This window comes from Protopterus annectens, chromosome 16.part0 (genome assembly GCF_019279795.1).
Source record: "Protopterus annectens isolate FY-2018-M chromosome 16.part0, PAN1.0, whole genome shotgun sequence".
NCBI lineage: Eukaryota > Metazoa > Chordata > Ceratodontiformes > Protopteridae > Protopterus > Protopterus annectens.
In genome coordinates, this window is record NC_056750.1 from 454,928,368 (window position 1) to 454,953,073 (window position 24,706).

At 39.4% G+C, this 24,706-nt stretch overlaps 1 protein-coding gene across 2 annotated transcripts in view; it reads right to left on the bottom strand.

Moving 5' to 3' along the window:
* Nucleotides 1-24,706, bottom strand: part of RABGAP1 (RAB GTPase activating protein 1) — a 4,144,188-nt gene that overhangs the window by 3,653,788 nt on the left and 465,694 nt on the right. For both annotated transcript variants that reach the window (XM_044058459.1, XM_044058460.1), the window contains one exon: nt 2,056-2,302. In XM_044058459.1, the coding sequence (XP_043914394.1) occupies nt 2,056-2,302 (247 nt within the window). The remainder of the gene's footprint in view (nt 1-2,055; nt 2,303-24,706) is intronic.

The window sequence follows — 24,706 nt, forward strand, 5'->3', positions numbered from 1 at the left end:
AAGGGGCAGGGAAGTCTGTTCACTAGGCATAGAGAAGACCCTCTCTATCATCTTGAACACGAAATGCCTAGGAAACACAGAAGTTAATGGAGCTCAAACTGAACTCTCGCAGATTATCGGCCCCTGCAGACCCATCAGCACTCCACCAGAGGAGGTAGTCAGACCAGAGTTATCCAACACAAAGGATCTGAGGTAAAGAGAGAGTGCTGGAAGTTTTGGAGTAGATTCCAAGGCCCCAAAACCTAGCACCAACAGTTAGGTTCCAAGAATCTTCTGGCTCTGCGATGTTCAGTGCTGGTCCACTCAGAAGAATCATCGGAGTAAAAACAAAAAAATAACAATGTTCGGATCCAAAGAAGACACCTCCAAGGATATCAGATCAGACAGCTCCAAAATGGAAGGACAGATCAGAGAAGGAGAAATCAAAGGGGAAGAGGTATGAGGTCAGCTCTCAAGCCCAGAGGGGGTTGGAGACAAAATGACTCCCATCTGTATCTGTGTCTTAGGGAACCTTCCCACCATCCTGTCCACATCTGCTTACAAGAGTCTCCTGGAGGACTGAAGAGAAGAGGGAAGTAGTAGGTGGCCTAGAATGCCTTCTGAGCCACTCCTTAAGAAATGGAGAGGGGAGCCTGGAAGAAACAGGCTCCCACAGCAATGGTGGAGTTTGGATCTGAGGAGATCTTGCAGTCCGGGAAGTCGGATCCAGTAATGGTGGATCCATTTTTTTCAAGACCTTGGCAGACAGCTCCGTGGAAGAAGCCAAGGTCAAAGATGAAGTACAGTTAGGAGATCTTTTTTGAGTCTCCATGTCCTTAGACTAAGGGGCACCTTTTGGTTTATCAGGCTTGCTAGGGATTTGAAGCCTAGACACCGAAGATGTTGACTTTGAAGGAAGAAGACCCCTTAGGATTAACTTGTTCTTGCAATCTGTAAGTGCCCAAGAGTTGAATCCAGTGCATATATCACACAGTCAGTATCCAAGTGTGCAAGGCCCAAACCAACACAAGGAAAAACTAGAAAAAAAATGCACTACAACTCCTGAGAGTTTGCAATCCTCATCTGCTGAAAATGGACAAATTTGCCCATGTGGACTTCCCCCAGTAAACAAATGTTAAATAAAAAAAGATGTGATTTCCCCTTGTTTGTTGAGGTACCAGACTATCGATGGCATTAAATGAGATCAGAGGCATGTTAGGTTGGTGGTGCAATGTGGGTAAAAGGAGGAGCTCAAGAATTCTAGGATCCTACTCTATGAAAGAAGCAGTCAAATCAGATCCATATCTCAGATCTTAACCCATCAGTTGAGGAATTAATGAAAATGACATCAGATCCAAAGTTATACATGAAACAATTACCCAACTAAAATTTTTTTAGCAAAAGAATGAAGGACCAGAAGGACTAAAAATGTAAGAAAAGTCAAAAGAAAGTTGGGCAAATATAGAAAGTTATGCAGGTCTCTCACACCATTTCTGGTCAGCACCTACAGAGGAACCAGACCAGCATTACTTGATGTAGGGAAACGGAACAATTGATAAAATCTTACTGGTGAAACAGGAGACTGATGATGTGGAAAACTCACATTATGAATTACTAGAATAAACCTCCCAGAAGATCACAACACCCTTGTCTCAAATATAAAGATCCCTTTTGCCCAGGAGCCAGCCACCACTAACAAATTGTGAAGGATCTGCATACGGGGGAAGGCACAAATGGTAACACTATGAAATTAAGTGTTGCCTATCCAGAGAAAAATAAAGGAGTCTCCTTTGTGGGCCCCTAAATGCTGATGTGCCAGTGATCATCATAGACTCCTCCTGGAATTAAGGACACAGACCCCTGCAGGGTGAACTTCCTGGTTGAAGTCTATGAGGTCTAGAATGAAATTAAAGTTTCGGACCAAGTAGAGCTAGGACAAAAATACTGGGTCCTCTCAGACAGAATCACCCTCAGAATTTTATGTTGCTTTCTGCATAAATGATTAATAGCTCGTCTCTGAAAGCGAGATGGGGTAACACTGTACTCTAAAACTCAGAATAAATATTCTATACAGACCTTCCTCCACTGATTTTACTGGTAGACTCATACTCTGCTTCTGAAACATGGTCCCAGGCTCGGTGTGAAAAGAATCTGCTGTAAGTGGAACTTCAGACTGAGAATTCTCCACTTCTTCTAATGTCTGTACTGGTGTCTGTACTTGCTCAGCATGATTTCCACGAACTTCTTGGTCCTCCACAGATGGATCCATCAAAACATCTTCCAACTCCTTCTGAAGCTGTTGTTGGTCTCTGGCACCAACAATCTAAAATAAGATGCATACTACATAAGAATTGATACAGGGTGAGTCATGATCACAATGCTGTAACATAAAGCTGACGTACATTTTTATTAAACTTTACTTTTAAAAAACTTTAAAGCCAGGCAAGACTAAAAACATTAACTTTTCTGTCCCAAGCAGTGATGAAATAATAAAGGCGTCATGTAAGCTTTAATACAAAATCATGTTCAATTATCTACTTATTACAGTATGCTTCTTACAGCAGAATGTCTAGTGATTATATGCACATGAAGACAGCAAAACTAAACACAATGCAGGAGATATGTATTTATAAATAACATTTGTACAAGACCATAGCGATTTTTCCATATCTGCAATAATTAAGGACTACCAACATGCAACTGTTGGAAGTGGAAGTAGTAAATCAAATATAGTAATTTAACAGACACTTTTTCCATAAGGACCTCAAATCAGCATTTCTTAAAAAAACTTGATTCACAAAGTATGCACAGTGACAAATTACAATTAAATCAAATAAAACTCAAAAAAAGAGGAAAAAATTTCCAGTCACATTGTCTACATTAAAGATTTCAATGATGGGCACCAGCAAACAATATTCTATTACAGAAACATCCAGAGAAAAGATGATGTTTTCAACAGAGAAACTGTGACTTTTAATATTTTTTTTTTATTGTAGACATTTTACAATGCAGATTTTAAAAAAACGAAAAATACTGAAGTCCTTCTTTTCATGCATAAAAAAAAGTGGTTACGGTTAAACAGCAAACATTAACTTGATGCTTTGCACACTGCTGACAACTAAGTATTACAAAAGCCACTTTAAATGCCAGGAGATGAAGTATTATTTAAATACCAAGAGATGAAGTATTATAAACACTTCCAAGTGGAAACAATAACTGCACTTTCAGGATTTCATCTTCAGATTTATTTCATCTCTTGAAGCCACTACATGCAGTTAAACACAAGGTGATTACAAACTACATTTAGTCCAATTTCAGTATCATCACAGGTACTGTTATATTTATATACGGTACTATTACAGTCAGTTACATTTTTACCTATATGACACAGTACCATGAACCTTGTTTGTACAAAGTTACTGCTGTGCAGAAGTGGTGTTAAGCCATGGCAAATTGTTGAAAAAGAACTGTGACAGGCTAAATGAAACTTGCAACAGTCATTTACTAACACTACTAGAAAACTGCATTAAGAGGAGTAAGAAGAGGTGAATAACTGTGGTTGCTGCTTTTGCTGAAAATGCAACAGACCAGTTAAACTAAAAGAGTACAGCTGGCTTATCAGATGTGCACACATTAGCAGTGTTTGAAACTTACAGTTCTCTGAACTGTTATCTCACATCAAAAGAATGCATTTACCTTGCAACCCCCCCCCCCCCCAAAAAAAAAATGGCTGAGGAAACATAAAACTTTACATTGAAACTTACAAAAAAAGGGAAATACTGCCTAGGATTCTTAAGAAGAGAAAGGGACAAAGACTGCTGAATAACTTAGTTATAGCTGTGCTTCTAAAGCAAGCATGTGTGGATCGCATTCCCTGACAGAGCTCATGTTGGGAAATAATTTAACTGAAAAAACAAATAACTGGTGTATGGACTTTGTAAGAGGCAATCATAGCTTGAAATTTAGAATATCTTTAGCTATGGGTAGTGATAAGTAGAAAAGCTTCATGGCTTGAAATTTAGAATATCTTTAGCTATGGGTAGTGATAAGCAGAAAAGCTATCGGTTAGAATTTCCTTATGCCATTTGTTTAAACCCATTTATTCAGTGTACTTATTTCACATAATGAATTTATAATTCAATTTTAAATGTTTGTGGCCAGTGGTTTATTTACTTTAACAGTATGTACTGAAAAGGAGTGAATTCATCTGCGGTGGTGCAGCGGTAGCGTTGTTGCCTCACAGCATGAGGTTCTCCTGTTCGATTCTTGGCTGGAGTGCGGGGAGTACCTTCTGTGTGGAGTCTGCATGTCCTCCCCCCGGTTGGATGGGCATTCAAAAGACATGCGTAAATGGACGTGCCTTTGTTGAAGGTTGGACGTCGAGCTGCCACCTCGGCGTTCGTGAAAATCTACTGCCAATCATTAGCGGACCGGAGTTTCGCTGTGGCGACCCCCAACTGGGAAAAGCCGAAAAACAACAACAACTGAAATGGAGTGAATTCAGCTGTTTGGTTTCTAAGAGTTACTACTCAAGCTATTGCTACCATACCAATTTTTTAATAGCTTGCTTATTTGAAGGATAACAGTAATTGAGATATTGGTGTGCTATAGTGGTCAAGCTGGTAGCAATATTATCACACAGATAGCGAAGGGAGTGTTGGTACTGTAGTGCTATCCAACTCCTCCTGGGAGCCACTGCAAAAATAATCCTAGACACTTTTTCACTTATTTTTAGTAATACAGTCTCCAACCTTTTCTGTACCAAGGACCGGTTTCATGGAAAACTGTTTTCCACAGACCGGCCACCATGCTCACATAAAAATACAGCATAATAAAGTGCATAATAAATACAACTCACCATAACTCAGAATCAATGGGAGCTCGTTTCCCTGCAATGAGATTCCATCTAGGGGTGATGGGAGACACCGATACCCGAAGTCTATTCCTTATGTCCAGTCTACTCCATAATTTTGTTTTGGCTGCTGTCATTGCAGAAAACCCTACTTCACAAAGATAAGATGCTGGAAATGGAAGGAGGGTTTTCACTGCTTATTCTTGCAACTTTCTAAATTTATAAGAGCAATATGTAAAATTTGTCCCCATTATTTGTGGCTCTTTCCAGATTTATTGTGCGAGAGGTACGCAAACCTAATGGGAACCTTTTTCTGAATCTAGCACCTTTCTGCATTTATAACAAAGATTTAAAACCTGTCCCTATTATTTGAGGTTCTGTCATACCTTTCAGGTGTCCAGATCTTCGCCTTATATTTTTGGTCTGTTCCTCATAAAATGTGCTTTTCAGGATTTTTGTAGCAAATAAGTGAGGACTGACATCATTATACAATAACAGCTATTTGAGTTTCAGACTTCACACACTTCAGAAAATGCATGGTAACACAAGACCTTGCATTTTATCAACTTTCTAAGTTTTTATGAGCAATATTTAAAATTTGTCCCTATTTTTGGGGCTTTGTCTAGATTTAGTGTGAGACACGTTGAGAAGTATGGTCAAGAGGTATGCCATCCTCTTAATTGACGCTTACTGCTGCCAGGGATCGATCTCTCTCTCTCCATCATGCTCACAGATATGCGCGCGCGCACACACAGCTGTTCTGCTTTCATGAATGCATTCACTCAAACAAGCAGAAAGAAACACACACACACACACATACAGAGTCTGTTCTGCTTTCATGCACACACTGACTCACACATGCAGACAAACATAACACTTTTTTCCATTCCATTTTTATTTTACACTTGCTTAACAGCAAAAGAGATGGAAGAGAAGTAACAATTTCACTGTTCACTCTCTCATACACACATAAACAGTCTATTCTGCTTTCACACACATACATTCTGCTTTCATACATGCATTCACTCACACAAACACAGAAATAAACACACATTCACTTTTTTGTTTCACTCCCTGCTTATACATTTCAGTGCGGCCCAGTACCAAATGACCCACAACTCGGTGCTGGGGACCTCTGCACTAGTAGATTTATAGATCTCATTAACAAACAATGGAAAATTCTTGTATAGATCCAGAAATTAACAGCTGACATGTTACTTCTCTTCCAGATGAGGTAAATCCTTTGTGCAGTTTTTAGGTGACTGTAAGAAATCTGGGTACACAAGAGAATTTTTCCACTAGGATCAAACACTAAATAAAATTGTTTAGGGAAGTTATCTACATGGACATTGTGGCACGTGCAAGAATATGGTAAAAAATAAAACGTTTTACCTTTGCTAACAAATATAGGATGTTCAACATTCCTATGCTAACAACTTAAAAGTGAGTGGGCCACTTATCTCGCTACTTGCACATGCTCAGCATTTTATTTTGGTCAATCCTTCAGGAAACAGGAAGTGTGGCTATCTGAACATCTCAGTGACATGAAGTGCAGAAAGGAAATCAGTGCACTATTCAAATAGTTTAAAACACCCTGGGGCTAAACTTTTTACTCACGGGTACTGACTCCATAAAATCTCACACACCAAATAAAGGTTGACTGGAATTCTATTCTTAATAGAAAACATGTATGGAATTTGACCTTAGGAACATCGTTTTCCCCATTTTCCCCTGGACTTAATGATCCCTACTCAAGTCAACATACCATGTTGAAGTATTTGTTGCATTTTACTTGAGATGATGTTTTCATGTCCTGTTAGAGCAGTAAGTAGAGCATCACTCCCATAATCTGAAGGCTGAGAGTTTAACCCTTACACATTGATAGCTATAATTACTCATTTTTGCTGTTTGCACTAAACAGGAAATTCTGAAGATGCCAAAGGTTCATAAATACTTAATACGCTTCCAGTCCAAGGGATTATTAAAGAGGCTAGCCCAAATTCCCAGTTACCCCCAAGCACTTTCTAGTTAACTGAATTACTAACGGTAGCAAAGGTGGCTGAAGGAATTAAACCCTGTACCACAAGAACTACAACTCACAGTCCCTAAACCTCTGTGCCCACTGCCAGACCAGTCATGACATTTTCTACCAAAAGAAGGCTTAAAGGAAATGATGCCATGAGATTAGTACTGCAAAATATGCTGTTATGCGATGAAACCAGTATACTCTGTCCAGTGATGGGATACATGGTGATTTGTTGCAAGGTTTTATTTCCTACCTGATGTGCTGAATTTTTCTTTTATTACTGTGTTTTAGCCTTGCTCCTTGCGTTCCGAGTTATTTGAGTGATGTATTAGTTCAAGATCCTGGTGAGTCAGAAATAAGAGCTTTGTTGAGTTTTGCAACCTCACTAGGCACTTTTTACCGCCAGGCGGGCATAACAAGTCAGGTCCAGCATGAATTTATATCCATCCAAACATCAAGGTCTACCTTAAAGAAAGTGACAGACTACCTGGCTAATGTTGTTTGTTAGACAGGAGTAAAATCCATGGGCCTAAGTGACAGATGAGGTTATGAAGGGTCTGGAAATCATGTAACTGAATTTAGAGTTTTAAAGGCTTTGTGACTTTTGACAGTTTTAATAGGTTTATTTGTGATTAAATATGAGCAGAGATGGGGATATTAACAAGAGTAGTGTAGAGTAGGTATGAGGTGAGTGAAGAAATTAAGATTTTGACACCTAGCAAGCTGGTTAACTATTTAAACAAGTGCATTAACATTCACTAAAATATGTGCTCCAAATAATAAATGGACAGTTGAAATAGTCCTCAACATTTTTATTTAAGGATTGTGCAGTAAATACAATCAAAGATCTTCCATTGTTTTCCCAAAGGCAAGGAAGGTTAGCTAAGGAAGTCTAATTGATTAATACTCTTGTTTAGGGCAGGTTGATACATACTGTTTGTGGGAAATGCACCTGCCTTACAAGTTACTGCTACTGTGCAAATGTTTAAAGATAGTAAAAAAGAGCTTGCCTAAGGACAAAGATTTGGATATATTTTTAAATATTTGTTCATGGACTACGTACTTGGATTTTAGACCATTTAAAATGTTATCTAGGTTACATTTTCTTCTGTTGTTCTTTTATATCAAAGCTGAGTAGAAGTGTACTCGTACTTCCACACACTGCTTGGTGGTCATAAGTGGCAAACATATCTTCCAGCCCTTTACACTAAAACACTGCAGCAATAAAAGTCAATCTGGTATATACAAGCTGTTTTAATTTTCAGCTCAATTTGAACCTAGAGCAATATGTTTGAAAAACTGGGAACAGTACATGTTGGGCCAACTTATTTTCACCTACAGAATAAATGCACAGATTATTATAGAAATTATAATTGAAGCTATTTGTTCTGACAGATAACGGGTATAGTCTCAAGACAGGCTATTTAACAGTCAAAAAGAACTGAAAATAACTAGGAAATTGAACATATACCTTGTAAAGGTACAGAAACGGAACTGGTCTCTGATCTGTGAAAATTATTGTGTTGCTTCTGCTGGAATATTATTTTAGTTTTTACTGTTTTGCCTTAAACTGCGCTGCTACTGCTAGGTTTTGTTAAGATAACATGTAGAACCCTTCTGTATCCAGAGAGATTTCTGAGAAAACTGCAAACCAGCAGTTTGCTTGCTTTTCCACAAGGGACTCAGAGTCAATGCCATACCAGCCTCCACAAAGTACAGTTGTGTACAACTTACCATAAATGTAGATGTTCGAGTGTATTCACTGTTACAGTCATTACATTTGGGGTAATCTGCTGGCAGGTTGCCCTCAGTCGGCCTGAAAGTCTTGGGTCCTGCGTCAGTTGCTGTCCCTTCTTCCATGACGTCAGGTCGTCATGGGTATAAAACATGCAGCCGATGCCATTACATCAGTTTTTCTTGCCCCAGATATCAGGTGCCCCCTAAATGGGGAGCAATATATCTATCTATATATATATATATATATATATATATATATATATATATATATATATATATAATTTAAAACACAAAAGATATACCTCCAAACAAACAAAAGCAAATACACCAAAAAGGCTTTTAAGCACAGAAAAAGAAAGGAGAGGTATAGTAAGAGAAAAAGAGGGGGCTGGAGGGTGGATAACCAGGACTGGAACACTGAATACACTCGAACATCTACATTTATGGTAAGTGTACACAAATGTACTATGTTCTCCGTGTTTCACTGTTGCAGTCATTACATTTGGGTAGAATCCCAAAGCTATGGTTGGGAGGATGGATTTATACAGCATTAGGAGCAGCTATAAGGGCCTGCAAGACAGCAGTGGCAAAGCCAGCTCTGTATTTAGAGAAGAGAGGTAAATGATAATGTTTGGTGAACATATGAACTGAGCTCCAGGTAGCTGCTTCTAGAATGTCTCTGGTAAGAACCCCTCTGAAAAAGGCTGCAGAAGTAGATACAGCCCTGGTGGAATGAGATCTGATCCCCTTGGTAATAGGTTTACCATGGTGAATATAGCAGAAACGAATACAATGGCTTATCCATTTGGAAATGGTCTGCTTTGAAATAGCATTTCTCTCTGCCCCGGCAGCAAATACCACCAGTAGTTCAGATTTGCTTAGAGATTTTTGTCCTGTTTAAGTAGAATCTAAGTTGTCTGTGTACATCCAATGAATGCAGAATCCGTTCACCCTTGTTCTGTGGATTTGGAAAGAAAGTTGGCAGATGAATGATCTGATTAAGAGCCACACTGGATACCACCTTAGGCATGAAAGATGGATTGGTCCTGAGTGCCACCCTGTCCGGATGAAAAATAATGAAAGGCTCCACTGCCATAAGATATAGTCACAAAAACTAAGGTTTCAAGCAAGGCTCACGGGAATAATAAATAATCCTTAGGAGAACTGAGAAATCCTTTATTCTGTTGAACAGGTAAACGCTTTTGCGGTTCAAATCCGCTTCATCAGACCACATTAAAATCACAAGTAAACTGACAAATATTTAAAACACAGAACAACCAATCAAAACAACTGAAAAAGGGAGGGAGAACTTCCTGAAGTGCTTTTTTGAACAGCCAGGTTTTACATATCTATTACATTAGTTTTCCCTCCCTTTTTTAGTTTTTGTGACTATATTTTCATTTTTTGCTTTGTGGTTTCTTCATCAACAACGAGGTATATATATTCTTTCTACTTTGTCCAATGCCATACAAGCCTGTAAATTCTGAAATCCTTTTAGCTGAAGTGACTGCTAAAAGGAAAGCTGTTTTCCAGGAGAGAAATGTTAGGTCCGCAGTAGCAGCTGGCTCAAAAGGAGGGAGAGTGAGTTTTTCCAAAACAAAATTGAGGAGTTGGCGCTCTCCTGAGAGGTCTTAAATTTTTGGCCCCTCTGAGATGCTGCTTGAGCAGAGGATGAGAGAAGAGGGGAGGTTCTGTGTTGTAATGAGCTGAAATGGCTGAGGCATGGATTTTTATGGAAGAAAAAGATAGGCCCTTGTGAAACATCTCAGTTAAATATTGCAGAATCTGAGGAATATTGGGCGTTGCTGTGCTTATTCCTTGTGATTGGTTCCAGGCACAGAATCTTTTCCATGTGTCAGCATAAGATTTTCTAGCACTAGGCCTTCTAGCCTCCAAAATGACATCCATTGCAGGTTTGCTGAGGGATGCCAAGGGTGAAATCAGTTGATTAGCCACACTGCAAGATTCAAAGTTTGGAGCTGTGTGTGCAGAATTTGGTAGTTCTGCTGAGACAGTAGGTAGGTAAGGTGTCTGAGGCAGGTGCCACGGAGGAAAGTGACACATTGCGCAGGAGTGGGTACCAGTGTTGGCGAGGCCAGTCTGGAGCAATCAGAATAATTTTTGGTTTGTCCTGTCTGACTTTTAGTAGAACTTTGGAGAGCAGAGGCAGAGGGGGTAAAGCATAGACTGATAGTTTTTTTCCAGCTGAATGATAGAGCATCTACTTTCCAAGCTGTTTTGTGATGAATTCTTGTGCAGAATTTGTACAACTGATAGTTCTGGGGTGAGGCAAAAAGATCTATGTCTGGACTATACCATTTGTGTCTCAACATGCTGAAAACTTGAGGTTCCAGTTTCCATTTGTGTGGGTCCATAAGATTTCTGCTTAGTTCGTCTGCCAGAGTATTTAGCTCTCCTGGCAGGAATTGAGCTTGTAGTTGTATTTGGTAGGTCAAGGCCGTGTTCCACAATGCCATGGCTAGTCTGCAAGGGGGTAGGAATGTGCACCCCCTGCTTGTTTATGTACGACATAACTGTGGAGTTGTCTGTCTTTATCATTAGCTGTCCTGGATGAAGTTAGTCCTTGAAGGCTGTCAGTGCATTCTGTACAGCTAGCATCTCTTTCTGATTGATATGTAGGTGCATTTGATTTGGGCTCCATTTGCCCTGAATGCACTTTCCTGTCAGATGAGCCCCCCAAGCATAGTCTGATGCGTCTGTAGTTAGGGTTGGGCATCAGGGGGTGGAGTGAATGGCAGTCCCTTGTTTTGGTGGCAGGCCTCTGCCCACCATAGGAACTCTAGTTGCAGGCAAGGTATGATAGGAATCATTGTTTCCAGGCTGTGACAATGTTCACTCCATAAACTTTTTAAGTACCACTGAAGTTTCCTCATATGTAGTCTTGCATATGGAATTAGAAGAATGCAGGAGGCCATGAACCCCAAAGGCTACAGAATTTGTCTTGCAGATAAGCAGGGTTTTTGTGGCCACCTGTTTGAAGTAAGTCATCAATTGAATCTGCTTTTCTGGCATAAAGTAAGTCATCTGGGCAGTTGTATTCAAGCTTGCACCCAGGAATGTAATTTTTTGAGAGGGTACCAGTTGTGATTTTCTTTTCGTTTATGGTGTACCCTAGACAAGTTAGAACCCTTTTGACAAACGCCAGATGCTTTAGAAGAATGTCCTTGTTTCCTGCCTGAATTAGACAATCGTCCAGGTATGGATATATTTGAATATTTCTTTGCCTGCAACATGCAATTACTGGAGCCAGGCACTTTGTGAAGACCCTAGGCGCAGTAGATAAGCCAAAGGGCAGTGCAGAGAACTGGTAATGCAAGTAGCCTGATTTGAAGCGGAGGTATCTTCTGCAAGATTCCCCGATTGGGATATGCAGGTAAGCCTCTTTTAAGTTTAAAGTTACCAACTAGGCATCTTTGCCTAGCATAGGTAGTAACTGTTAAAGAGTCAGCATCTTGAATTTTGGACTGTCCAGAAATGTGTTTAGAGTGGATAAGTCCAGAATTGGACGCCATGATTTGTCTTTTCTGGGTACCAGGAAAAGTCTTGAATAGAAACCTTGTGCATTTTCCTCTTCTGGTACTGGTTGAATAGCCCCCATATTCATGAGGGACAGAACTTGTTTCTGGGCCTCTGCCCACTGATTTGGGGGCAGATCTGGCCATCCATTTGAGATTGGCAATGTGTGGAAATGAAATCTGTATCCCTGGGATACTATATTTAAAACCGATTTGTCCTGGGTAATAAGTTGCCTGTTCGGACATGAAGTGCCAGTTCCCCCCCAAAGGGGCAGCTAAAAGGTAAATGCTTGGTAACTGTAGAGGGAAGTCATTGAGACTGTTTACCATAGGGAGGTGCCTTGTTGTTTCCAGATTTGGAAGTGGAGGCACCCCATTGTTTTCAGAATGTCTGGATTTGACTTGAGCGGTTCTAGAAGGGACTGGAAAGGACCAGTTCTTAGTAGGCCAGTGCCTACTAAATCTTGGAGGTTGCACTTGTAAGAAATCTTTCACAGTTTGCATAGATTTAGCTTTATCTTCCATCTTTTTTAACACTTCTTCAGCCTTACCAAACAGACTGTCCGGTTGTAAAAAAGCATCCAACAATTTTGCTTTAACATGGTCAGGCAGAGTTGGCTCTTTGAGCTAAGCATGCCTTCTTAGCACAGATACAGTTACAGCAGCCCTGCAAGAGGACTCCAAGGAATCAAAACCACATTGCAAAGTATGTTTTCCAACTTGTTCAGCTGAATGTAATAAATCCTGCAAATCTTTATTTTCCACACAGGCAGAGATTAACATAATTTTCTGTTTAAGTAGTCCCATGACATGCTGTTGATATTTAAGCATTTGAAATGGACAGTTTAAAGCCCTGATTGCCAAGATTGCAGACGTGTAAACCTTCTTACTCCATCTATCTAGCGCCCTGGAATCTCTATCAGAAGGGGTAGGATTTTTTAGCAGTAGAGGCCTTAATGTCTTTGTGACCTGGAGAAATGGTTTCAGGATCAGCAGTAGGACTTTTGAAAAGAATTTGTGGGAGTCAGGAACCCTGTAGTATCTGTCTGGCTTACTAGCAGCTGGAGGCAAAGAATCAGGAGTCATAATAGATTCTGAAAAAACATCAACAATGTCTAGAACAGGAGGTATAGCCAAAGGCCTATGCTGAGGAAGAAGAAGAAAATCCCCAAGTCTCTTTTTAGATTCAGAGAAATCCTGACTTTCCCAGTGGAAAATGTTCCCTTAAGGTATGTAAAGTTTCTCCAAAAGAGAAATCCTCAGGGGGAGAAGCAGAAGGAATGGAATCTTCTGCATCAGAGTCCTCATGAGTAGGTACAGATAAATCCTGTTCAGAAGAAGAATCAGAAGAAATAGAATCCTGATCAGAAGATTCACAATCAATGTCTTGACTAGGCCTCTTAGCAGGAGAGGGGTTGGCTACCCCTGATCAAGCTAATTAAATCTTCAGCCATTTTGATCATTTGCTTTTTAGGCATAGGGGCCTGCACACGTGGCTCAAGTGTCGGTTTTTTAGACATAGAAGTAGATTTTGGCCTTAGTTTTGAAGATGGTGTCAGTTTAATATACAAATATTTAGGCCTGAAAACACCCTCAGAAGCCGGTGCCTGCACAGCGGCTCTGGACCCATCTAAGTTAGAGACATCCGCGGGCTCAATACTTAAAGCATCTCGTGGCATACCGGACTCCGAATGGGTCTCAGTAGAGGCCTGCGAATCAAAAGTAACAGGTATCAGGAGCTGCGAAAGCACCTCACCGAGTACCGGCGAACTAGCGACTGGCTTAGGAGAAGCACCATCGTCAGTTTTGGACCTCGACAGCCTGTCTCTGTCTTTTTCTTTGTGTTTTTTAGGTATTCCGGTAGTCGGATTGCTAACAGACGTCATTTCTGGATAGTTAAATCGTGAGCCAAAATATTTAGAAGCAAAAAATGTATCGAAGTTTAATAGTGCTTTAATTAAATCTAGCACAAAACCGATAACAAGGTACTTTATCATCAAAGCCTTGGCAAGGAATACAGTACAAATGAAAATCCTTACGAGGCATTTGCTTCCCACAAGTAATGCAATTATTAACTTTTACTGACATTGGTAAGGAGCAAGAAAAAGTTTCCCCAAAGGGGTACTTAGCTTTTAGTTGAAGACTTTGGTTCTGAAACTCGAAAACGAAAATGTCAGGTGTCGGCCGACTGGCACTTGTGAACTGCTTCTGCTTCGGGCACCGTGTGGCAAGAAATACTGATGTAATGGCGTCGGCTGCGTGTTTTATACCCCTGACATCATGAAGAAGGGACAGCAACCAACGCAGGACCCAAGACTTTGTTAATTAGGCCGACAGAGGGCAACCTGCAAGCAGATTACCCCAAATGTAATGACTGCAACAGTGAAACACGAAGAACATCTGAAAAACAAAGCACACTGTATTAGAATTAAATTTGAGTCTCCATTTTACTATACAACCCCCATATAATGGAAGGGAACTTGCGTGATAAATACATTAAGGAATACAAACGACTATTCCATAAGGGTCTGCAACTTAGTAAAATGAAATGTGTGAAAGACTATCACGGTAACATGCTACAAGCCCAAGTCATAAATTTAGAACCTTGTCTGTTTTAAAAGTAACCTCTTTTGAGAGGTGTACAGAATAATATGCATTACATACATACCTGGCAGTCTTACTTTGAAGTAGAGAGAGATAACAGAGACCTAGCACATGTAAACACAGCATATGGAAATGCTGAAGTTGGATATTATTAGCTAAGATAGAAAGACGCTCCAGCTGCAGTGAAAGAGGTGCAGAATTTCAAACACCCAACTAGAAAGTCTGCACTCCCATCAAGCAGCTATCTAGAAAAATGTACAGCCAAGAAAAGTGAAGAGCTAACTGCCAGATTAACTCGGTTTCTGATAGTAATGACCCCTAGTCTACAACCAGGAAAAATGGTAAAAAAGACAAGTGTTTCGTAATCCTTAAATGCTATACTTTTTTTTTTAGCTACTCGGCAGTATGTTTCATCCCAAAAGTAAAAAAGAATGGGCAATACTGTCCAATATATTCAAAAGTTAAGGAGTGCTTTGCAGCTTTGTCCATGACCAGTAGAGAAGAACAAGACTTCATAATCAGGGTGGCCTGTAGATGATTAGAAGACTTATTAGGCAAGAGTAATTGAAAAAAGGTTAAAAAAAAAAAAAAAAAAAGCCAGAGCTTGTACAAGTTTTTAAAAAAGTAACTTGAAAGGCATAAGTGTTGCAGACAGGCTAGACCAGTAGCCTACCGAATGAAATGGGATACCCCCAAAAAACTGCAAAAATACTATAAATCAGTTGAAGGATGTGTATTTTGTAAATGATTTTTCAGATACACAGTGATGATTTTTAAGATGTACATTTCCAGATTCTATCTTTAAACATAAAACACAGTTAACCCTAAAAAAATTAAAAACAAACCTTAAATTGTGCATGGTACTGTGGACAAGTCAGTAGATATCAGGGTACCCCACTGGGGAGAAGGGGTGAAAACCTGCCACCAAAAAAAGGGGAAAGAATGCCTGTTGCCCAAGCTCAGGAATTAGAAATGAAGGATTCTGATACTCTTTGAATGGAGGGAACTGAACTGCCTCAACTAACAGTTGAGAAAATAGGTAAAAATAAAATAACCTGCACAAGCTAGTGTTGGTTCTCCAGCAATTCAGCAAGTGTATCCTGCTCCACAGGCCTAGTGGTTGTATTTTATTTTACAATTTCATAACCAGGTAGGTGGGACGGTTTACTAACTCTCTTCAGCCACGATCGGGTACAAGATCATGATCTGGTTTAGAATGTCCACAGAAATACCTTACTAAAAGGATAAAAGGCTTAAACATGTCCTACATGGACAGACCTGAAGCCTGGTCACTATACTCGGTATCTTACAGACTGCTAAGAAGCCAGAGGTGATGCCAGGCTAAAAGTGAATGATTATAAAATCTGCTTATGCTAGGCTTAAGCAAGGAAAATGTATTTCTCTTTGTATGTTGTTTTGCTCTTCAGTTTCTGACATGTTGATTTTCAATGTATACATTACCTAGCAAACAAAGCCGCGGTGGTACAGCGGTTGTGTTGTTGCCTCACAGCAAGAGGTTCTCCCGTTCGAGTCTCAGCTAGTGTGCAGGGAGTGCCTTCTGTGTGGAGTCTGCATGTCCTCCCCGCGGTTGAGTGACCTCCGAAAGACATGCGTGAATGGGCGTGCCTTCACTGAAGGTTGGGCGTCGGGCTGGCAACTCGGCACTATAAAAATCGACTGCCAATCATTAGCAGACCAGAGTTCCGCTGTGGCGACCCCTAACCGGGAAAAGCCGAAAAGACAAACAACATTATTACCTAGCAAACACTTTTGTTTGTCCTCATGTTAATGGATAGAGTGAGGGGCTAGTTCACAGACAGGATGGCACCTTCTCCTAAGATAACAGACAAGGATGAAACAGCATTGGAATGCAATTGTCAACAGAACTTTTTAAGACTCATTTGGGATACAAGAAAAGAAGAAACAGATCTGAAGGTATTGGAATAAACTCCTACTGTTGTGATGGGTCTGGGGCTGCAGATTTATAACCAGTATCCGTAGCAGCAATGAAGTCACCTAGGGACTTGGGCTAAACTATTGTGACTTAATGAAATGTTCAAAGGCTAATGAAGTTGTTGAGAAAATCCTATCTTGGAAATTAGCTAGTCATTTTAAGTACAGTAGTCCTTGTAGCAGCTAGCTAAGGAATTTAGACAGGTGGAGTTAGATTTTTTTTGTATGCATTCTATGTTTAATGTACTTCACTTTAATCTTCTTTGTGTGCAACCCATGTATATTTTCTTTGGTATTCATGCTACTTTTTTAAATAAAACCTGTTTTCATTATGTTTCAGCTACTGTGGCTGGTATTTACTTATTACATGAGTAGTTATGCACTATTGCTTTGTTGAGAAGAGGGTAACCATTTACACTGAGAAATAACACCATAAGGGCCATGTCTTGAAGACTGCTTTAGTCAACCACCTGTAGGAGATCAAGTGGCACAATCAAAGCATACCAGTAACTGGAAGTCGCTGACTTTCTTCAGAGCGGCAACAGTATTACCAGGCCCAGGAAGAAAGCTGTGCAGAATTGGAGGATTCGACAACCTTCCCTGGAAATTGAAGGATTCGACAACCTTCCCTGGAAATTGAGTAAGCGTGTGTGTGAATGTGAAAAATACTTTGACTGAAAGGCAGTTACTATGGCTAGTGGGGGCGCTGGGAAACACTGGTTCACAAACAGAGTTTTGCAGCTCTGTAAGTGAACAGTTTGGAGACCTAGATCCAGGACAGTAGCCCATTCCCTCTATGCTCTTAGTGCTAATACTGTGTTTTGTGGGCAACTCATTTGAAATGACTGGGTGACAGCATCTTCTTCACATTTACTGGCATTGGTTGCCACAAGACCATCACAATCAATATTTTTTATGTCTGTAGGTAGGTGGTTCCATACAAGTAGGCCTAATACAGAGAATAATTTTTCATCTGTGTCTAGTTTGAATCTAGGTCTAACTAAAATGAGTGTATTATCTTTTTTTTTTTTTTTTAACTAACATTTTTATTAAATTATTTATGCCATTAGCAATTTTACATGTATATAAATGAAAATAAACCATACCAAACACAATCCCAGTTACAAGCATTCTACATTATAAACCATGCTGACAACTGTAGCTGCAAATATTATACATCACTTACAATATACACCGCGGTGGTTTGGGGGTAGCTTTGTTACCTCACAGCAAGAGGTTCTCCCGTTCGATTCTCAGCTAGGCTTGGGAGTTCCTTCTGTGTGGAGTCTGCATGTCCTCCCAGCGGTTGGGTAGCATTCGAAAGACATGCGTGCATAAATGGGCGTGCCTTTGTTGAAGGTTGGGTGTCGAGCTGGCATCTCGGCATTTTGTAAAAATCTACTGCCAATCATTAGCGGACCAGAGTTCCGCTGTGGTGACCCCTTACCAGGAAAAGCTGAAAGACAAACAACAGCAGCTTACAATATATATCCAATCATTGCAGTCAACCATCACATAGCTCATTCAATTCCTGCCTTCTTTTAAATCTTGATCCTCCTCTGCATGCACTGACCCCACAATTCCCATTTTCTTCCTATGTAATTTGTTCCTACCCTTTTCTAAAGATCAAATTCCAGTTTTATCTTTGTTGCTACTATCTTTGCTACTTCCACTAAAGTTGGTTTAGACTTTGATTTCCATTTTCTAGTAACTGCTTTTTTGGCAGCCATCATAATTAGGCTCAGCAAGGCCTTACTATGTCTAGTCAATTCCGATTCTGTATCATAGCTTAAAAAAATCATTTCCTTAGTTACACCAATTTGCTTACCCAGCATATCTGACAGAGCAGTCTGCAGGGAATCTTTAAAGTTTGCCAACTTATTACAAACAGAAAATATATTACCAATTACCTCCTTCTTCCCTATCACACCTCCAACATTTGCTGTCAATGTGAGGAAAAAATTTTTGGCGTCCACTAGGGGTATAAAAATACCTATGTAAACACTTCCAAGCAAAGATGCTAAATCTTCTAGACCTTGGTTGCATATCTGGGAAACATGCATATACCCTCCATTATTTCTTTGTAAATTACTTATCCAGTCTCTCTTCCCAATCCTTTCTAACCTCCTCTGATTGATTCTTATAGTTATCATGCAATATTTTACATGCTCTACTAATTATTCTTTTCTCAACTGCAACTTATGTTCTGGATCCAACTAAAAACTCTACCAGTGCTGGTCTTTCATTTAGGCCCCCCCCCCCCATTTTTTTCTCTTTGCCTAAAGTCTGATAATCAATCCGTGATAGGGAAGGCAATCGATAACCTGCAGTCCACATAAATCCTTGGTGGTTTCCCATTCTATTACTTTTCCATCTATAGTTAAGCTCCCAATACCTTAGTTCCTTTGCCAGTTTTCCCCAATAAATTCCAACCTCCTCTTACCTGTATTTCCTAATTGCAGTCATCCCTATCGACAGAATCTCCTTTCTGCATTCCTATGTTGGCTTAGTTCTTAGAATACTTTCTGCTGCTTTATGAATACAATATTATGTATGGCTACTGTTATTCTCCTTAAAGGTGAGCATCTAAAATCTCCTTCTCTCCTCATTTCTTGAGCTTCATTCCTGTTTCATCATCCCTTTCAACTATAGGTTTCTGCTTGTGCTATGTACAGGAGCCTTAACTGTGTTGTTCTGAAACACCCCTTCAAATCAGGTAATCCCAATCTGACCAGTTCTACTGCGAAAATCATCTAATCCTGCTGGACTCTTGCAGTATTCCCCTCCCATAAAAAATCCTTCAGCTCTTTATTAATTACTATCCACAACTTTTCCTCTGGTTGACAAAAATACACCTGACCTATGAATAAGACTAAAGGGACTAAACAAATTTTAACTGCTAGTATCTTACTGTCACTATCCATACAACAAAGCTTCCATTTTCTTAGTTTCTGTATTATCTTTTTAGCATCTTCCCACATATCCTTAGCTGCCACACCGGAATCATTTTTCATCCATACTCCTAAATACTTCATTTTATCATGTCCCCATAAGTATAACTATTGCTCAACCAGTTCATACGTGGGTACATAATTTATCGCTATTGCTGTTGTTTATCACCATTAATTCTGTATCATGAAAATATATGAAACTGTCAAGATATTCCACAACACTGTAATGTCCCTTTCTGGTTTTGTCAGGTATAAAATAATGTCATCTGCAAGTACAGCCAGCTTTTCTTGACCACCATACCAATTACATCCTTGAATTTCTAAGACCTTTATATTCTTTGCCAATGATTCTAAATATAATGCAAACAACAAAGAGGAGAGAGGACACCCCTGACCCGTTTCCTCTGCTCAAGCAGAGATTATCAGACAGGACACAACCACCTTTAATTTTCACCTCCAATTCCTCGTATATCCTCCTAACCAACATTATAATTTTATCAGGGGATGCAAATGCTTCTACTACTTTGCTCAAAGTCCCAGATTACTCTGTCAAATGCTTTCTCTGCATCAAGACCCACCATCGGTATTTCCTTGCATTCTGCTTCCCTCTGGATCATCAGTGTATGGTTAATGTCAAATGTTTGCCTCCCCTCAACAAAACCACACTGATCCATATCTATCAATTTTTGCATCACTTTTGCCATTCTTTTAGCCATTATAGATGTAAACACTTTATAACCATGGTTTAGTATTGAAATGGGCCTGAATAAAGCTGGATCTTTACCATCTTAAAGTATTATAGCTACCGCCACTTTATTCCAGGATGGTGGTACTTCTCTTAAAACACTTAAACAAAACCTTCCAAACCTCTCTCACTTTTTTCTCTCCTGGCTTCCAAACCTCCATAGGAATACTATCTACTCCTGGGGACTTTCCTGTATTTTGGTTATACATCACCATACACCACCATTTTCACTCATCCCCTCCTATCCCAATAGTTTGTAATTCAGCCTATTCTATCTCTAACCTTGGCATACTTAATTCCTCCATAAACATTTCCATTTGTACCTTTTTCTGGATTTCTATATTTTTCTACTTTATAAGGACCTTCACAGAATCTCAGAAACGTTTCTAATACTTCTACAAGGTTCCTTGTTATCTTCCTTGTCATAGGCTCCCTAAGCTTGGTGACAAACCCTTTCTACTTTCTGTTGCCTCTGTCATTATGCTAAAAGTTTTTTTGCTCTGGAGTTATCAAAAAACAGTTGCTTAACAGCAATCTTTCGAAACTCAGGCATATTAAATCAAGGTAACCCCTTATTTTCTGTTTAGCATTCTGCAGTTGCACCTCTTCTTGTTCTGGAAGATTCCCCCTATTATGCAATACTTTAACATTTGTCAGATCATCTAAATAATGTTTGCTGCTACTTAACCATATCTCCCTTTATTTCCACCCTAATTTTAGACTCCACTTAAATTTTATCCTACTCCCTAGCTATATTTTCAGAAGAAATTTCTATCTTCTCGGACAGCTCCTGAATAAATTTCCACTACCCATTCCTTAAATTCCTCCATTTTCAACAGAGAGGTGGTAAAGGGCCAGTGTCGCATTTTTATTTCATTACTCTGAGTTTTTATTTTAGTTATCACTGACGCAATATCTGAAATAGTTATTGAGTACATATCAAGACCTTCAATTAAACGCCAATGTTCCTCTGAAATTTAAATTCTGTCTAGCCTAGCCGAGTTTTTGTACCCTGGGGAATATGTAAATTCACTCCAAGCTCCTAGTACTGAATTCACATCTTCCATGCCAAATATGTTCACAAATTACTTAACAAATCCACCCTCCTTTGTTACATTTTCCCATCTGGGCACCCCAGACACATCTTCACTACTGCAAATCAAACTTCAGTCCCACCTACAAGATGTATTCTTTGCTGAAAGATTATTTCTCCCAGAATTTTCTTAAGCTCCATTACAGCAGGTTTCAGTGGAATATAAATGTATGTCAGTGTAATCCTCCTCCCTTGTCAGTAGCCCCTTAGTACTACAAATCTACCATTATTGCCTTTTTTATTCTCTTCTTTTACTACTGGAGCTCCTCTTGCAATTAATACAAGTACTCATCTCTTCTTTTGCCCCAGGTATTCTGCTGCATAACTATCCTGAAAACCTTTATCAAATTTACATGTTCAGTTCTTTCCAAGTGCAATTCTTGCAGCATAGCTATTTGCACTAGACATTTTTAACATAATTCACTGCTCTTTATTTTTTGTGTTTATCTGTGAGACAATTAACATTTAAAGACATTGCAGAAAACATCATTTTCTTGAAAAATTATTCCCACCCTTTTTGTACAACAGCTTTTTTGTTAAATGTCTACTTTCAGCATGTGTTTTACATGCATGTACCATTTGGCAGATTAACCTTTTTTATACACCTGTTTCTTGTCATCTCCATTTCAGCCTATGCCACATCTTACAGAACGTTTTGCTTTATTGAAAGCCCTCAAACAAAACACATACACAAATACCCCCTAAAACCCATCCACTTAACACACAAAACTATGTACATCTTCAAATATTGAAGTTTCACCCTCCTAATGAGAACCAATGTTCCAAACTGACATCCACACACACAGTCTCGAGCTAACCTAAAAAAAAGGTCATCAATGCTAAGATGCACGGTGTATAGTCTGTGGTTCTATTAAATGCAGTCTGGTTTTGTCTTATCTTTATAGCTCTCTTAGCTAGGAAAACGCTTTCACCAAGCCATTTCTCCTTATCATATTATCTGCTAGAGACATGAGAACCAGACCAAAACTGTTTACTAGAAAAAGGAATTATAATGTTCAATATTCATTTACTTGCTTTCTCTTAAAACTTGTTAGTATATAAATGTGATGGCCTTAACCCAATCATTCCCCTATGCAAGAATGAGAAAAAGCACACCAATTTTCTTTTGTCACGCTCTTTTAACCAGGATTGTTTACACTGCAGTGCATACATTTCTTAAAATTGAAGAAGAAAGAGAAGGGAGAAGGAAAGAAAAAACAGGAGCACCTATTTACATTAGTATCCCCATTACATTTAAAAATAACTGAAAAAAAATTATAACATGCAAAGTAAATCTAGTACCATTTAATTAGCACTATTAAGAAAAAAGTGTTTTTACTTGGTTAACTTTCTCCCACCTCTTCCCCTCTCTCCTGCATATTTTTCCAAATATTAAATGACATTAAGTAGGACATATGCTTTAGATTCCCTTACAAGTTTAACAAAGTCCAAGTCCAATATTTCCAGATTTTCTTGTTCTATTCTTGTTAATCTCCTTTTCTTTCTGGTTCATTTCCAACATATTTGGCTCTTCTAGTCAACTCTTGTACTTGTTTCCCCTCTCTCAAGCATTTTCCGTTGAAACACTGGAAAAGGTGTCACTGTCACAGTCTCTCTGTGGTCTTAATTAGCAGCAGAACAAGCAGCAAAACCTATTTCACAGCTCACTTTTTGTTGGACAAACTTTTTTTTTTAATTTCTTCCTTGGCATTTACTTAGTCAAAAAAAATTATTTTGTTCCTCCAGGGAAAATTATTTTGAAGATAGGCGAGTACAGCAGTTTAAATCTTAGGCCTGCTTTTCGATATTCCTGGAACAATGGGATAAATTTACTCCTCTTCTGTCTGGTGTACAAGTAGTAGTCATTCTCCACAAACACTCTGCTGTCTGCCACTTTTAGTATTTTGCTCATCTGCCACAGTTTTGTCAGAGTCATCTACTTCTGCTGGTAGAATTTCATCTTTACTATTAAAAGGTGTACGTTTTTCTCATAGCGAGGTTTGAAGCATACACATGATGTGCTCTTCCAATTAACAATTCCTGCTTTGGAATACCAGTCCGGTTGCTTACTTATTCTTTCATAAAATTATTAGTCTGTTCCTTCCAGCTTTTCAGGTACAGCAGACAATCGCAGGTTTTCCCTATGTGCTCTGTCCCCCAATTTTTTTATTTTTTAAATATCTTTTCTTCTGCAGTCTCATATTTACCCAGCCTTTTCTACACTTCATCCTGTGAGTTTTGCAGTTCTACCACCTCATCCGAATATATGTTTGAAACTTCTTCCATTTTTTCCAGCCTTTTATTGTTTGAGGTGATATACTCCACCAGTGTTTCAATTATTTCAGTCAGGTCTGTGTGCAGTTGCCTTGTACTCTCCCTCTGGGTTACTGGAAGTCATGTCTGGAACTAGTACTGCTTTTTGCTGAACGGCTACAGTACTTTTTCCCAGTCAGTGTTTTTTCATCACCTTTTGTAGCGGATTTTCTTTCAGGTCCTCTGTATTTCTTTTTTACTGGCATCCAGGAAGTGCACTTACTAGCCAGTCACTGAAATTTACCCAGAAACCCAGAAATATAGGTCCACTGGCTTTCTCTGTCAATTTTCACACTGGGAGAGCTAGAATTAAGCAGTTACTCAATATGCAGCCATCTTTGGAAGTGACAAAATTAGTGTATTATCTTGCCCGTCTCTGAGGACGTAGTTAGGTTCTGACAAGTAGTAGTCACCTGAGAGGGGAGACTGTATTCTCCTTTTCAAATCTTACTCTAACCATGGACAGTCATGCAAATGACTGGGTCCTGGAAGATACAAAAAGGGAGACCAATACACATTTCTGACAGCAATTATTACAGAGGGTACCAAAACTGCAAACGAGGCCAGCCCAGAAGCAGTCCCAACTCTCCTCACACAGAATGGATAAGAATAAATAAGAAATGAAATAAGGTCACAGGATAAAACCAAACAGACAAGGGAACAGGTAGACAAATTTAAGTCCCTGTTCCAAAATTTTTAGAACCAGAAATCCTTATTGTCTCCTGCTTCTCCTTCTCTTGGGCCTGTGGCATCAAGCAGACCCTCCCCCACTGACAGAGTACTTCCAATAAGCAGTACCTAGTTTCTTCTGTCTCCTCTCATGCTGCAAATGTGTATGATGCCGACAGTTATTGATATAAAATAAGTACGCATGTTAAAAGAAACAGAAAAGTCTTCAGAAGTGCTCCTTCACTGGA